General features: G+C 42.9%; 1 protein-coding gene across 11 annotated transcripts in view; it reads right to left on the bottom strand.

The window, feature by feature from the left end:
- The window catches only part of rhbdf1a (rhomboid 5 homolog 1a (Drosophila)), a 346,823-nt gene that overhangs the window by 50,239 nt on the left and 279,157 nt on the right, over nucleotides 1-17,427 (bottom strand). For all 11 annotated transcript variants that reach the window (XM_070901161.1, XM_070901163.1, XM_070901162.1 and 8 more), the window contains one exon: nucleotides 3,964-4,170. In XM_070901161.1, coding sequence (XP_070757262.1) covers nucleotides 3,964-4,170 — 207 coding nt within the window. The remainder of the gene's footprint in view (nucleotides 1-3,963; nucleotides 4,171-17,427) is intronic.

Below are 17,427 nucleotides of genomic sequence, written 5' to 3'. Positions count from 1 at the left end.
ATAACCTATAGTATAGTTGGCCACTTATCGTTCAAAAATCTGTCTATCTCCACCTTAAATATATTCAATGACCCAAACTCCACAGCTCTCTGGGGCAGAGAATTCCACAGGTTTACAACCCCTCGGAAAAGAAATTTCTCCTCGTCTCAGTTCTAAATAGACGACCCTGTATTCTTAAACTATGCTCCCTAGTTCTTGATTCCCCCTTGTTGAGCCCCCTCAGCATCTTATATGTTTCAATATAAATTCTAAGACCTAACTGTAGTAATGTTTTGTATCAGTCTTTACGGCAGAGGACACTAACAATATTCCAACAGTGGATAGTCAAGGAACTTAACACAATCACAATCACTAAGGAGGTGGTACTCAGTAAGATAATGGGACTAAAGGCAGAAAAATCCCCTGGACCTGATGGCTTGCATCCTAGGGTTTTAAGAGAAGTAGCGGCAGGGATTGTGGATACATTGGTTGTAATTTACCAAAATTCCCTGGATTCTGGGGAGGTCCCAGTAGATTGGAAAACTGCAAATGTAACATCCCTATTTAAAAAAGGAGGCAGACAAAAAGCAGGAAACTATAGACCAGTTAGCCTAACATCTGTGGTTGGGAAAATGTTGGAGTCCATTATTAAAGAAGCAGTAGCAGGACATTTGGAAAAGCAAAATTCGGTCAGACAGAGTCAGCATGGATTTATGAAGGGGAAGTCATGTTTGACAAATTTGCTGGTTTTCTTTGAGGATGTAACAAACAGGGTGGATAAAGGGGAACCAGTGGATGTGGTGTATTTGGACTTCCAGAAGGCATTTGACAAGGTGCCACATAAAAGGTTACTGCACAAGATAAAAGTTCACGGAGTTGGGGATAATAATATTAGCATGGATAGAGGATTAGCTAACTAACAGAACAGAGAGTCAGGATAAATGGTTCATTCTCTGGTTGGCAATCAGTAACTAGTGGGGTGCTGCAGAGATCAGTGCTGGGACCCCAACTATTTGCAATCTTTATTAACGACTTGGAAGAAGAAACCGAGTGTAATGTAGTCAAGTTTGCTGACGATACAAAAGATGGGAGGAAAAGCAATTTGTGAGGTGGATCCAAAAAACTGCAAAAGGACATAGACAGGCTAAGTGGGCAAAAATTTGGCAGATGGAGTATAATGTTGGAAAATGTGAGGTCATGCACTTGGGCAGAAAAAAATCAAAGAGCAAGTTATTATTTAGATGGAGAAAGTTTGCAAAATGCCGCAGTACAGCGGGACCTGGGGGTACTTGTGCATGAAACACAAAAGGATAGTATGCAGGTACAGCATGTGATCAGGAAGGCCAATGGTACCTTGGCCTTTATTGCAAAGGGGATGGAGTATAAAAGCAGGGAAGTCTTGCTACAGCTATACAAGGTTTTGGTGAGGCCACACCTGGAATACTGCGTGCAGTTTTGGTTTCCATATTTACAAAAGGATATATTTGCTTTGGAGGCAGTTCAGAGAAGGTTCACTAGGTTGATTCCGGGGATGAGGGGGTTGAATAATGAGGAAAGGTTGAGTTGGTTGGGCCTCCACTCATTGGAATTCAGAAGAATGAGAGGCGATCTTATCGCAACGTATAAAATTATGAGGGGGCTTGAAAAGGTAGATGCAGAGAGGATGTTTCCACTGATGGGGGAGATTAGAACTAGAAGGCATGATCTTAGAATAAGGGGCTGCATTTGAAACAGATGAGGAGAAATTTCTTCTCAGAGGTTGTAAATCTGTGGAATTCGCTGCCTCAGAGAGCTGTGGAAGCTGGGCCATTGAATAAATTTAAGACAGAAATAGACAGTTTCTTAAACGATAAGGGCTTATGGGGAGTGGGTGGGGAAGTGGAGCTGAGTCCATGATCAGATCAGCCATGATCTTATTGAATGGCGGAGCAGGCTCGAGGGGCCGTATGGCCTACTCCTGTTCCTATTTCTTATGTTCTTATTACATTTACATGCAATGAATACATTGTCAGAATTTCCCCGGGCCCCTATCAGGGCCTCAAAGTTCTGCCCGCCTGCTCCAAAAATAATAAATCTTTAGATAGTAAAAGGTATTCATAACGCTATATTAAACAGGCCCTTTCAACTGTCTGCATATGTATCTGAGGTGTACAATTAAGGTGTTTGTCTGCTCAAGTGGCCCAAGGCAAAAGCTGAGATAGATGTTGATTTGCTAAAACACATCGATGCATCCGCTATATGGAAATGCTGCAACTATTAGAACAAAATAATCAGAATATTGCCACCGTATCAGTGCCATTACCATTGGTTAGAACTAGAATAATTGCATTATTCAAGACCTTGTATTTGCAACTGTATCAGCTTCAGATATTGACCATGACATTGACTTGAGCAGTACAATACTATGATGGTCCAGAAGAGCCGAGGGCCCAGGGGCAGCAGGGACCTGCCCACACTGCGATATGTGTGTGAGGTTCTACCTGTCCCCGGTATTGCGAAGAATGGGTCTGGCCACGCTACCTCGAAATGCCCCCACCAGTTGGACCAGGCCTGTCCACCTGTCCTTCGTGGAAAAGTTTTTCAGAAAAAACCCCTTTGACCACAAGGCCATAAAACAGTGGTCGGCACGTAAGGTCCTGGATGCCTTACAAAAGAAGGAGAGAGTGGACCCTGTCGGGTGGTTCCCTGAGCAGACTGTCGAACTCGTCTGGCAGAACGTCTCATCACCAGAGCTTTCACACAAGCACCAAGACGTAGCTTGGTTGGCGGTGAGTAGGGCCTTACCCGTCAGAGCGTTCATGCACAGCCGATGTCTCAGCAGCACGGCACGGTGCCCCCGAGTTGGCTGTGGGGCGGACGAGACTGTCATCCATCTCCTTCGGGATTGCCCCTTTGCAAGGCAGATCTGGAAAGAGATACAGTGGTTGCGGTCGAGGTTCATCCCAAGCAGCTCCGTAACACAGGACTCTGTGCTCTACGGGCTGTTCCCAGGGACACACACCGAGACAGACATCACCTGCTGCTGGAGGGCCATCAACTCGGTGAAAGACGCACTTTGGTCTTGCCGAAACTTGCTGGTCTTCCAGAGCAAGGAGATGTCCACGTCTGTGTGTTGCAGACTGGCGCAATCCAAGATCCAGGAGTACGTGCTGAGGGACACACTAAAAATTGGTGCAGCCGCCACAAAGGCACAATGGGGAAGAGCCACAGTTTAAAGCCCTTCTGCCACGATAAACCCAGCGGCAAGAATCAGTATAAAACTCCCCTCGGGCTGCACTTGTAAATTTTTTGTATATATAAGAGCACCATGATCTGAAAACACCTATGTAGGGCCATGTATAATGCAAGTTCTGTTTAATAATGTATGTTGCAAAGAAATGTAACTGTACCCTCACCCATTCCATGTACCATATAATGCCACATGTAACGTAACTTGATGAATGTATTACAATGTATTCTGGATTGTACTGAATTGTACCTTGAAATGTAAAGCAAGCTAATGTATTGAACGGAACTGCCGTCAGCATCCAAATGTATTGTATGTAATTGCTGACCACATTCAAATGTACTGAACTGCTTTCCAAAGTATTGTGCAAATTTTTATATGAATAAAGTATATTTTGAAATAAAAAAAATGTGCGTGCACCAGGTCCGTGCAGCAGAGCAGGTCTCCAGTTGTCCTAGTTCAACCCTTGCCACTGGATAAAGGCCTAGCTCTGTCAAGCCCCTGTGGTGGCTGATGTGCAACGGTCACCACGTTAAAAAAAAATCCACGCACAGGCATCTTCCACCCCCTCAACTGGAGTTCAGGACTGTAACATCAGGTCCTTCATTGAAACATCTGTGAACTCTCGTGGAAGCAAGTCATCCTCGTTCGAGGGACCGCCTATGATGATGACAATATTATGGTTACTTTGTGACATTGGAACACAACTACACTGCATTCTCCAAAGGACTTAATGGACCAAGCCACCCGTCACCTACCTTTACCAGAGCTGCTGCTGCCCTGAAACTCATCTTGGCCACAGACTCTCTCTTTCTTCGTTTTGGAATGCGGTTGTATCCGGAGCGGGAGCTGGTGAAGGAGCAGAGAGATGCAGCACCAGGAGTGATTGGAGTATGCGGAACACTATAGCCATCACTGTCATCTGGCATTCGAAACGCCCTTCCTCTGGCTAGTGGGTCTACAATCTGTATGGATTTTAAAAAACAAAATAGAATTAAAGCACTGTAGAAAAGGGCTTTCAACTTATTCGGGATGAAATTGGACATGGGCAGATATGCAAAACAGGAAGAATGGCATTTGTCGCCCGTTACAGGACACACCTGATATTCAGCTCCAATACCGACTATGGGGCGGAGCGTTTAACAGGTGACCAATGCGATTCCGCCTGTTTTATGTTCCTACCCAGATCCAATTGCACCCTTATTGCCTTTAATACAAGTAACATTTTAGAACCAGAACACAAGAAATACATCAGTGCACGTTAGTCTACAACAATAGCCCAGATTTTCCTGGGGATTTTCCCTATTATAATGGCACATCTACAATGCAGGGGGGGCACCTGAATGCAGCAGAAGAAAGAGGACATGAGGGAAGTGACTTATGCCATTAGTTATACCTCGTCATATTTGCCTTTGGACTTCTGCGCTTCGCCGCCATTACTCTCGGTGCAAACAGTCAGAAGGTAATTATCATAACTCCGCCTCCACTAAAATCAGAACGATTGGCATTTTCCTGCATTTAAGCCACTCTTTACACCGCCGACTGTCAGAAAAATAACCGCACCAGTGGCCCGGCATCGGCATGATTTAACGGCCTGGAATTTCCGGCGGGTAATAATGGCGAATGAACAGCGCTCACTGTTACACCTTTGAAACTGTTCGCAACTTCAATATTTAGCACATGCGCATCCTAACGCGGAAATCCTAAAGTTGTGGTCAGTCATTCACTGCTCTCACACTGCCCCCCCCCCGCCCCCAATCATAGTCGGCAATCAGTACAATCAGGGAAATCAGTGACACTGACAAAATCTAAAAGAAAAATTATATATATATTTTTTTAAAGTTTGTTCATGTTTATTTCAGGTTTACCTTTTCCCCATGTGAGAGCCCCAATCTTTGTTTTGCTCTCTATAATGTTTCTAAAAAAAAGTCAGAATAAAAGGAGCTTCTTCACTTCCTGTTTCACTGTCTGTGAGAATTCTGCGCTGTGATTGGCTGATTAGACAGCTTGTTAACACCACAGCAGCTCGCGCTCGGGAACTCCCACTAAACTGCACTGTTCTCAACTGCATGTCAGAAAAGCCAAACTTTTCACCAGAGAGATGGCAAAATCTTTTTTGGTAAACTTTCTTCGGGGTCAGCGGCAAACGCCTTTGTTTCGTCGCTAACCGCAAACTACAGGCCTTTGACTTTTAGTGTATTCTCTGCTAGCATTTAAATAATGCACAAATGTGTCTGTCGATCAGGACTTGCTAAAAGACAGGTTTATAAATCATTGCATTGTCACATTAAATATTTTTTTAGCAATGCTTCTCCTTAAGCATTGATTGCTGCTATGAAGAGTATAAATGTTTTGAAACAACGGCAGAAACACAAATAAACGGCGCAGGAAGGTGCAGCAAAAACGCTTACAAAGAATACTGGTACAAAGTCAGTAAAGCTGGCTCCAGCTTTTCCCTCGTATTAGACTGAAATATTCTGTACCCGGGACCTGTCAATCTAATATAAATTCCTTCACCCTTGCTCAACATTAGAAAGGGCCTGGAATTAATTGGAGCCTCAAGCTGCTTCTGTCCAATCATTAACTGTGTAGATGAGGACGCTTTGGAAAATTCCTGTCGCTATTTCTAGCAGCTAATCCCTGTCTCCATGAAGGTGAAGTACATTCGCTGTGCCACTTCCAACTCCCATCACGCTCGCTGCAGCGTATTCTAATCAGAAATGCAAGAAAATACGGAGGAAGTTATCAAACTCTTACAGTACAGGAGGTGGCAATTCGGCCCATTGGCCGGCTCATTTGAAAGAGCTATCCAATCTCTCCCCCCCTGCTCCTTTCCCATAGCCCTGCAATTTTATCCCCTCAAGTATTTATCCAATTCCATTTTGAAAGTTACTATTGAATCTGCTTCCACCACCCTTTCAGGCAGCGCATTCCAGATCACAACTCGCTTTGTAAAAAGATTTCTCCTCCTCTCACTTGTGAGTCTTTTGCCAATCACCTTAAATCTGTGTTTTCTGGTTACCGACCCTTCTGCCACTGGAAACCCTTCATCACTTTGACCACATCTATTAAATTTCCTCTGAACCTTCTACACAGAATGACTTGGATTCCACAGGGGAAGCAATTCGGGAGCACCAGGCGCTAATCTTTTGCTACTTGAAAAAAAATGTTGCCGGTTTGTGCTAAATCAGGTGTTCCACTTCCTTCCTGGAGCGTAAACGGCAGCAGGCGGGACGGTGAATGGAGCAGCGCTGCACACTGGGCACGTTGAAAGGCTCCTTCCCTCTCTTAAAGGGAAGGGCCATTGCTGCAGGCTCTGCAAAAAAAAAAGGCTTACACCTTCTCCACGACAACAGCCACAATCCTGCCCGATCAGTCTGGCACTCAAGCAGATCGATCGCGGGAAAAGACTGCCGGAAAACCTGCAAGAGAGATGGTAAATTTTTTTACTTACCTCAGCCACCTTGCCTTTAAGTATCGCCCCTGAAGCACCCGGCCTCCCGCATTACTCTTTTTTATTCTCTGTGTTACCTCTTCAAAGAATTCAGCAAGGTTGGCCAGGCAAGCCTTTCCCTTTTGAAATCCATGCTGACAATTCATCTACAGTTTTGGCTATTAGATGTTTTTCTTATTTTCTTTTTTAGTAAGGATTCCATTGTTTTTCCTACTACCAATGTTAAGCTGACTGGTCAATAGTTCTCTGGACATGCTCTATCTCCCTTCTAGATTTTAAACACCTCTATCAAATCTCCTCTTAGCCTTCTCTGTTCTAAGGACAACAACCCCAGTTTCTCCAGTCTCTCCACATAACCGAAGTCCCTCATCCCTGGGTACCATTCTGGTAAATCTCTTCTGCACCCTTGACATCGTTCCTAAAGTGTTGTGCCCAGAAATGGACACAATACTCCAGTTGGGGCCGAACTAGTGATTTATAAAGGTATAGCATAACTTCTTTACTTACGGCTAGATCTCTAGATTTTTGGTGTATGTCGCTGATCTCACCATTACACAAGACTCTGGGCCAATCTGCATTGTCCCAGTGTACACACTGCATAGGCTGTAAGAAGGTAATCAGCTCATAAAAGCAGCTCCATTCTCAGTGGTTCTAAATTGTTCCAAATTCTACAGTAGAAACAGAGGTTGAATCTACACTGGCAGTGTACAAAAGTTGTAAGTATATATGATGGGTCACTGTTACGTGCCTTTTAGAGTCAGGGTTTGGAGAATGGGGAAGACAAGTGGCACAGATATCTCCACATCTTTAGCAACTTGTAGCGATGAAGAGATACCCCATCAATTCTGAATCAACAAAAGTTGCTGGCCGAATTGAGCTGTTCCAATCTCCCCCAGAGTTTCTAGAAGTTTCTGCAATTGCACATTAATTGTTCATCAAATTCGCCACAGGAAGTTAAGTTCATAAATTATCAGCGCAAGTGCCCTTTTAACAACTTGATACGTGTTAATGACTGCCTATCAATCTCTCCTGCCCAGAAACTGAACGACTATAAAGTTGGAATCTCATTCCTTCAAGTTGTGAATTGTTGTTGGAGAATTTAGAAATGGCAAAGTCAACAGTGCTATCAAGCAGCATTTACTCACCAATAACCTGCTCACCAATGCTCAGTTTGGGTTCTGCGAGGACCACTCGACTCCAGACCTCGTTGCAGCCTTGGTCCAAACATAGACAAAAAAGCTGATTTCCAGAGGTGAAGTCGGAGTGACTGCCCTTGATATCAGGGCAAGGTAGATAAGGGGGAACCAGTAGATGAAATGTATTTAGTTTTCAAAAAGCATTCAATAAGGTGCTGAACAAGAGGTTATTGCACAAAATGAGTGCTCATGGGATTGAGGGTAATATATTATCATGGATTGAGGATTGGTTAATGGACATAAAGCAGAGAGTAGGAATAAACGGGTCATTTTGAGGTTGGCAGGCTGCAATCAGTGTACTACAAAGATCAGTGCTTGGGCCTCAGCTATTTACAATCTATATCAATGACTTGGATGCGGGGACTGAGTGCAATGTTTCCAAGTTTGCTGACGATACAAAGCTAGGTGGGAAATTAAGTTGTGAGGAGGACGCAAAGAGGCTGCAAAAGGATATAGATAGATTAAGTGAGTGTGCAAGAACATGGCAGATGAAATATAATGTAGTGAAATGTGAAGTTCTCCACTTTGGTAGGAAAGATAGAAAAGCAGAGTATTTTATAAAATGGTAAGAGATTGGGAAATGTTGGTGTTCAGAGGGACCTGGGTGTCCTTGTACATGAATCACAGAAAGTTAATAGGCAGGTTCAGCAAGCAAATGGTATGTTAGCCTTTATTATAAAAGGATTGGAGTACAAGAGTTCCGAAGTCTTACTGCAATTATATAGGGCCTTGATGAGACCACACCTGGAGTACTGTGCACAGTTTTGGTCACCTTATCTAAGGAAGGATATACTTGTCATAGAGGGAGTGCAACATAGATTCACTAAACTGATTCCCAAGATGGGGGAGATTGTCCTATGAGGATAGATTGAGAAGACTAGGCCTATATTTACTAGAGTTTAGAAGAATGAGTGATGATCACATTGAAGCATATAACATTTTTAAGTGGCTTGACGGGGTAGATGCAGGGAAGTTGTTTCTCTGGCTCGGGAGTCTAGAACTAGGGGGGTCACAGTCTCAAAATAAGGGGTCGGTCATTTAGACTGAGATGAGGAGAAATTTCTTCACTCAAAGGGTAGTGAATCTTTGGAATTCTCTACCCCCGGGAATGCTAAGTTGTTGAGTATATTCAAGACAGAGATTGACAGATTTTTGGATACTAAGGGAATCAAGGGATATGGGGATAGTGTGGGTAGGTGGACTTAAGGAAGAAGAACAGCTCTGATCTTACCGAAGGGCCAGGTAGCCTATTCCTGCTCCTATTTCTAACGTTCTTATGGATGGTGCTGATGTTGAAAAGTAAAGCCAACAAATTCCTGGGGTGGATCTGGGGCAGTGTAGAACTTCTGCCTGTCTTATAGTATCTTTCCAAGCTTTTTTTAAACAACGTAAGTTAGAATTACAAAAGTCGTATACTGACCGTTTCGGTCTCTCATCAAAACTTTATTCCACTACGGTGTCTGCAGGCTCGGTCTGTGACTCGAAACTTTTATTGTGTATAATATAGAAAGAATCTTATTATCTTAGGTGAAAGAGTTTCATTGATAGAACTCCTATACACAGCTGTAAATCTTGCACAAAGCTGAATCTGGCCAGTTAAATTCTAGTAGGATCAAGTCCTGGCATGCTAGTATGGGAGTAAGTTGAGTCACAACTGGTGTGATTTCTGGTGGATGACATCATGCTATGAGCCCCACCTCTTTCTGTGATGTCTGCATGGAAGGCAGAATAAGCAAGAAGTACTTGACTTACTTCCGCAGATGTTGAATGGGCCGAAAATGGGTGGCTGATCGGATGTGACCAGGTCCTGCCCAAACTTCCTCCCACATCCAGCAAAATAATGGCAGCTTTGCACTGCCAGGGCCCAGGAATTTAAGGGCTAATGAACCATGAGTATCACACAAGAAGCATATTAGAAAATTAAAGTGTATTGGCTTGAATGCAATGTTTTGCCTATTCCATATTATTAATACTAAATATACACTAAATTAATACTACATAAACGTAGTGACAATATTGCAATATCAATATCTTCTAAAATTATTTTAGATATTTACTACCAATTTCCATAGAATTATGTAGAATCTATAGCACAGGAACAGACTGATCTATGCCAGCATTTGTGCTCCACAGAAGCCTCCTCTATCAGCATATCCTTCTTTTCTCTTCTCCCTACTATCTAGCTTCGCTTGAAATGCATCTATGCTATTTGCCTCAACTACTCCTTATGTTAGTGAGTTCCATCTTCTTACCATTCTTTGGATAAATTAGTTTCTCTTGAATGTCTTATTGGATTTATTGCTGGCTATTTTATATTTATGGACCCTAGTTTTGGTCTCTCCCACAAGTGGAAATATCTACATCTACCTTACCAAACCCCTTCATAATTTTAAAGACCTCTAGGTCACCTAGAGAAAAGAGACCCAGTCTGATCAGCCTATCCTGATAAGTGTATCTTCTCAGTTCTGGTATCATCCTTGTGAATCTTTTTTGCACTTCTCCAGTGCCTCTATATCCTTTTTATAATATGGAAACCAGAAATGTTCACAGGACACTAAGTGTGGTCTAACCAAGGTTCGATACAAGTTTAAATCAGGGCACTCTGAAGGTCAGCTGTGGCTCAGTGGGTAGCACACTCGCCTTGGAGTCAGAAGGTTGTGGGTTCAAGTTTCATTCCTGAGACTTGAGCAGAAAAATCTAAGCTGACACTCCAGTGCAGTGCTGAGGGAGTGCTGCACTGTTGCAGGTGCCGTCATTTCAAATGAGACATTAAACCGAGGCCCCATCTGCTCTCTCAGGTGGATGCAAAAGATCCCATTTCACTATTTCGAAGAGCAGCAGGGGAATTCTCCCAAGAGTCCAGGCCAATATTTATCCCTCAACCAACATAACTACAGATTATCTGCTCATCATCATGCTGCAGTTTGTGAGAGCTTGCTGTGCGCAAATTGGCTGCCGTGTTTCCTACATTACAAAAGTGACTACACTTTAAAAAGTACTTAATTGGCTATAAAGCGCTTTGGGATGTCTGGTGGTTGAGAAAGGCGGTATATAAATCCAAGCCTTTTTTGTTTTTCTTTTCACTTTTTCCTGTTATTGTACTTGATGTAAAGGATCACCTGGGTGAAGAGCATGGAGGAAAATGGGGTGGATCAAAACATGGTTTTCTGTCCAGTTTATTGAAAGGAAAAGAAAATTGGACAAGCTCTGTGTCATGGGCGTGAAATCCTTCCCACCCGATTTCCCTCTATATACGCTACACCCAGGTGGTTCCTTTATGGCAAGCACAGCAGGTAAATCTGCCCCATATTGTTCATACATTGCCACAAGACCAGAGTCGGCTTTTACCCCATCATTCCAACATATTGGCACACTGCTCCTGGGCAGCAGCTTTAAAATGGTCAGTAAATAACTACAATCCAAGATCCAAACCACACTCCTCTCCTGGCTAATCTTTTCCCTTTTTGCTGCACTTTAGAATTGATTTCAGTCTAGGATATCTTAAAATAGTATTGTACCAATCAGACTTTGAAACTTTTGGCTCACCAATAGCTGACACTGTTTTTTAAAATGGTGAGGCTCACAAATCTATAACTGCTGGAAAATAAGCGTCTGTTCGCAGACACAGGAAATCTGATTAGAGCAAAGCAGTTAAACTACTAAAACAGAACAGCTGGCTATACAAAATAAGCCCAATAAAAGATGGATAATATGGAAAGTACTAAGAATTTTCCTGTGCAGTGGAAGGCTATAAGAAAAATTCTATTAGATAATTCATGGGTTCAAAGCAGATAGCAACAAGAGGAGTTGCCGGTAGATAAGAATAATTAAAGGGTCACAGCGACAGGAAAAGAATATAGTTTGAGAAAAGAAAAAAGGATCTGAGAAACAGAAATGGGAATTTTAAGGACATACTGCAGTTGCCAGTTTCCAGTGACTAACACAGAAGGCCTCGCCCAGTTCCAGAAGCCAACTGCGCCAAAGGAAAATTGTTTAGTTAACAAGGAGCATTTATTTTATTCGGAAGGTTGGTTTTTTGAAGTAGGCTGGGAAAACCCACTTTAAAATTTCAACAGAAAGTTATAATGCTGGGATAAGCTTGCATTATAATATGTGCTTTCTGCAGTGCAAACTTTAGATTGTCAATATACCTCCAAACTTGCAAGAGCTTTTATCAAGTGACAGTGCCTCTTCATATGGAAGCTTACACCATGCAGAACACATCAGTCTGGACATTTCTGTGAGCAATGTTACTGTATAAATGTTTAATGATATTATATCAAATTCTTCTCTCTTATTTTAATAGAGACATTCAATGTGTGGAAGAAATTTCCAGAAGGTAGTGGAGGCAAAAAACCCTGGAATCAATCAAGAAACAAATGGATGCTACAATGGGGGGGGGGGGGTGCTTTAGGATTTCTCTGAATGGATAAGTTAAGATGGGCCGAGTTACCTTCCTGATCTATAATTATATTGTGATCATGTGATTCACCAATTTAAAATTAACAGGTTAACAACAATGATAAGTGCATTAAGTTCTTGTATGATAACATCACTCTCAGTAATCCCCAGGCTAGTATATTCAACTATTCGTTATTCAAGGTTGGACCTCTCTGGTCCGGGACTCTCTGGTCCAGAAACATCCGTGGTTCGGCATTAGCCGGGCCTGAGGGAGAGAAGGGTTTATTAAAAAAAACTTTTGATTGGCTGGAGCGGCTGTCAGTCAGTGAATGTGTTCGATGATTGGCTGGAGCGGCTGTCAGTCAGTGACTGTGCGCACGGGTGCTGAGGGAGCCACCCACAGACTTCCAGCACATGCACACCCACGAAGGAGAATGCCCTCAGATAGAGTGTGGGGGCTGAAAATAAACCACTAGCCAATTTATTTTACCAGCAGTCATTAACACTCCAGGTTCTCTTTTTTCCCCATTTGCAAATAACATCTCTTGTTATTGCTTCAAATTCACTCTCTTCCCAGACCACACACCATTCTCAAAGCAAGGTGGTGGGCAGTAGATTGTATTGATCTTGTACCAGCCAGCAGATAGTGCACATGCATATTGCAGGGTGGGTCACTGTCCAATTTCCGCCTGTCTGGGGAAGCTTTTGACCCTTATTCAGTGGAGGCCCTCAAATGGTATTGGTTGAGATCAGACAATTCTAGGAAAGATTCCAATCTTTAAAACTCCATAGCAACATGGCATTGCATCACATTTTTCATCGTAAGACTCTGAACTGAGTTCTGGAACTGCTGTGTTGCTGTACCATGATATGAACTTCATTTCTCAGTGAAATACTACACCAAAGAGGAACACTATTGATCAAAAACACCTAAACATACAATACTCAAAAGTTGCCACAAATACAAAGTAATTTATTTTAGTGCCTGGGGATCTGGGTGGGGCTTACATGGATATAGATGCACTTAAAACATAAATTGGCTCAACAGCACATCCAACTTTGATACTTCCATTTCCCTTAGAACCACATTAAATTTGGTCTAGCAATGTTGAATTTCTCCCACTACACCAGCCTGCTCTGCTGCTACAGTTCCACTAAAAGAAAAATTGTGGTTTAACGAAAAGGAGTAATACCCTGACAGTTGTGGCTCAGTGGGTAGTATTCTTGCCTGAGTCAGAAGGTTGTGGGTTCAAGTCTCACTCCAGGAACTTGAGCACATAAATCTAGGTTGACACTCCAGTGCAGTGCTGAGGGAGCGCTGCACTATCGGAGGTGCCGTCTTTCAGATGAGACGTTAAACGGAGACCCTGTCTGCTCTCTCAGGTGAATGTTAAAGATCCCATGGCACTATTTTGAAGAAGAGCAGGGGAGTTATGCCCGGTGTCCTGGCCAATATTTATCCCTCAATCAACATAATAAAAACAGTTTATCTGGGCATTATCACATTGCTGCTTGTGGAAGCTTGCTGTGTGCAAATTGGCTGTTGCATTTCCCACATTACAACTGTGACTACACTTCAAAAAGTACTTCATTGGTTGTAAAGCGCTTTGAGATGTCCGGTGGTTGTGAAAGGCACTATATAAATGCAAGTCTTCTTTCTTTCTAATGAGCACTGTGTACATGTTGCTGCAAACAGATGATTAAAGGGATTCAATAAACATGACAATCCTTCAGGTGCTTTTTTGGGCTGTTACCCAAAATCACAGCACTTTAGGCATTTCCAGACATGAATTGGGTCCTGTGTAATATTGATGACACATTGGGCAGGGTTCCCAGCAGGTGTGTGGTTTTGTGGTGGGAACAGTGCTCGCTGTAATTTAATATATGCTACAACAGCCATAATCAGGAGCATTATTTTAGGGGATGGATATATATTTAAAATAAAATGGGCCGAAAATAGTTTTCATAGAATCATAGAACACTACAGCACAGAAGGAGGCCTTTTGACTATTGATTCTGCGCCGGCTCTTTCGAAAGAGCAATCCAGTTAGTCTCTCTCCTCCGCTCTTTCCCCATATCCCTGAAATATTTCTACTTCCAAATATTTAACCAATTCCCTTTTGAAAGCTACAATCTGTTTCCACCACCCTATCGGTCATTGCGTTCCAAATCCAAACCACTCGTTTTACCTCATGCCACATCTGGTTCATTAGCCAATCATCTTAAACCTGTGTCCTCTGGTTATCCACTCTTCAGCCATTGGAAAGAGCTTCTCCTTATTCACTCTATCTAAACGCTTCATAATTTTAAACACGGCGATCAAATCGCCTCTTAGCCTTCTCTGCTGAAAGGAGAACAACTGCAGCTTCTCCAGTCGATCCACTGTAATCCCTCATCCCTGGGACCATTCTCGGAAATATCTTCTGTATACTCGCCAAAGCCTTCAGGTCCTTCCTAAAGTGTGGTGCTCAGATTTGGACACAATACTCCAGCTTCAGGGGGCAGTACATCAATTTTCGCTCCAGGACGAAAACGGGTCGCTGCGCACAGTGATGATGTCATCATTGCCAGTCATTAGCGGTGCCGCGTCCAGGCGAAAAGTCGTCTGCGCCCGGTTAGCGCCCCCTGGGGCTCTGGAGGGGAGGTGCAAAGGCCTTAAATTCCATTATTAAGCCCAGGATCCCATATGCTTTATTGACCTATCCTGCCAGCGTCAAAGACTAGTGCACGAACACTCCCACATCTCTCTGTTCTCACACCCCCCCTTTAAAATTCCACCACTTAGCTTGTCTCTCATCATTCTTCCTATGTATCAGCCCATACTTTTCTGTGTTGAATTTCATCTACCATGTGGCCACCTATTCCACCAGCATGTGTAGATCCTCAATGTTTACTACACTAAATTCCTAAATTCCTCAATGTTTACTACACTTCCAAATTTTGTGTCATCTGCAAATTTCAAAATTGTGTCCTGTACCCCCAAGTCCAAGCATTAATGGCCCGGAATTTGCGGTCAGCGGTGAAGCAAAGGTCTTCGCCGCTGGCCCCGAAGTAAACTTTGCACAAAGATCTCGTGATCTCTGTGTCGAGAAGTATGGGTTTTCCGACACGTAATTCAAATCAATGGAGTTCAGTGGGAATCCCTTTGTGTGAGCTGCTGTGATGTCAACAAGCAGTCAATCAAAGCGCCAAATTCTCACAGACAGTAAATAAGGATGTGAATTAAGGTTTCAAAATTCTAACTTTTAAAAAATGTTAGAGAGAGCAAACCAAAGATTGGGGCTCTCACATGAGGAATGCCAAACCAAAACAACGATGAACAAACTTATAAAAAAGTAACATTTTTTTTTTGGAAAAGTTTCTTAAAAGTTTACATTTTTATTGAAATGGATAAATTTGACATTACACAAAATTAAACTTATTTTTTCAGGGCCATAACTTTTGTTTAGCAGTCCTCACCCCAGTTACACCTAATCCAAACGGTCTAACTTTTAGTGGGGAATTTAACAGCAGCGTTACTGCGGAAGAGCCGAAGTTTTGGTCAGTTTCCCTGATTTGAGAGATTACGTTGATTGCCGGCTGTGTGGTGAGGGGGTGGGGGAACACCAACCTGTACAGCCTGTGTTGGAGCAAAGAATGACAGACTGCAACTTCAGGATTTCCGCATCCCGAAGTTGCGGTCATTTTCAAAGGCGGAATGACGGCGAATGCTGCCAGTTAGCCGTCATCCGCACCACAAAATTGGGCCATTGTATATCAAAAACAGCAGTGGTCCTATTACTGAATCCTGGGGAACACCACTGCATACCTCCCTCCAGTCCGAGATACAACCATTTACCACAACGCGCCGCTTTCTATCCCTTAGCCAATTTTGTATCCATGCTGCTACTGCCCTTTTTATCCCGTGGGCTTCAATTTTGCTACAAGCCTATTATGCAGCACTTTATCAAATGCCTTTTGATAGACCGTATACACAACATCAACTGCACTGCCCTCATCCACCCTCTCTGTTACCTCATCAAAAAACTCAGTCAAACACAATTTGCCCTAAACAAATCCAGGCAGGCTGTCCTTTATTAGTCCATGCTTGTCCAAGTATGTGTTAATAATCTGGGAGAAAATGGTTTCTAAAGCTTTCCACCACCGATGTTAAGCTGACTAGCCTATAATTGGCAGGTTTATCCTGCTCCACTTTTTTGAACAAGGGTATAACATTTGCAAACCTCCAGTGCTCTGGCACCATCCCTGAATCGAAGGAGGATTGGGAAATTTTAGCCAGCACCTCTTTCATTTCTACCCTTACTTCACTCAACAACCTAGGATGCATCCCATCCGGACCAGGTGACATATCCACTCCAAGTACTGCCAGTCTTTCTTGTACTTCCTCTTTATCTATTTTTATCTGATGCAGTATCCTGATAAGCTCCTTGTTTACCATAGCTTTGGTAAAGTCCTCTTCTGTGGTAAACACCGATGCAAAGTACACATTTAGGCCCCAAGTTTCGACATGATTTGCTCCTGATTTTTAGGAGCAACTGGTGTAGAATGGAGTATCTTAGAAATCGGAATTCTCGCCATTTAGTTTGCTCCAGTTCTAGTCAGTTAGAACAGTTTCACTTTGGAACAGAATTTTTTTCTCAAAAGGGGGCGTGTCCAACCACTTACGCCTGTTTTCAAAGTTTCGTCAGTGAAAACTTACTCCAAACTAACTTGGAATGGAGTAAGCGAAGATTTTTGTACGCTCGAAAAAACCTTGTCTACACTTTAGAAAATCAGGCGTAGGTTACAAATCAGGCGTAGGGAATGGGGGGGGGGGGGGTTAAAGGGAAGTTTACAAACATTAAACACTTCAGTTTTACAAATAAAGAGCCATCATCAATAATAAATGATAAATACATCAATAAATCAACCAATAAATCAATCAAAAAAAATTAATAAGAAATAATTTTTTTTTTTAAATCAATAAATAAAACATTTTCTACTTACCGACTGCAGCACCGGGAGCCCCCCCCAGTGTGTCTCTGTCTCTCTGTCTGTGTGTGTCTCTCATTCTCTGTCTGTCAGTGTCTGTGTTTCTGACAGTGGGGGGAGGGGGAGGGATGGGGGAGAAGGGGAGAAGGGGGAGGGGGGAGAAGGGGGAGGGGGAGAAGGGAGGGGGGGCTGAAGGGGGA

This window comes from Pristiophorus japonicus, chromosome 15, assembly GCF_044704955.1.
Source record: "Pristiophorus japonicus isolate sPriJap1 chromosome 15, sPriJap1.hap1, whole genome shotgun sequence".
In the NCBI taxonomy this organism is placed as follows: Eukaryota; Metazoa; Chordata; class Chondrichthyes; family Pristiophoridae; genus Pristiophorus; species Pristiophorus japonicus.
This window is presented reverse-complemented; position numbering and strand designations above follow the sequence as displayed.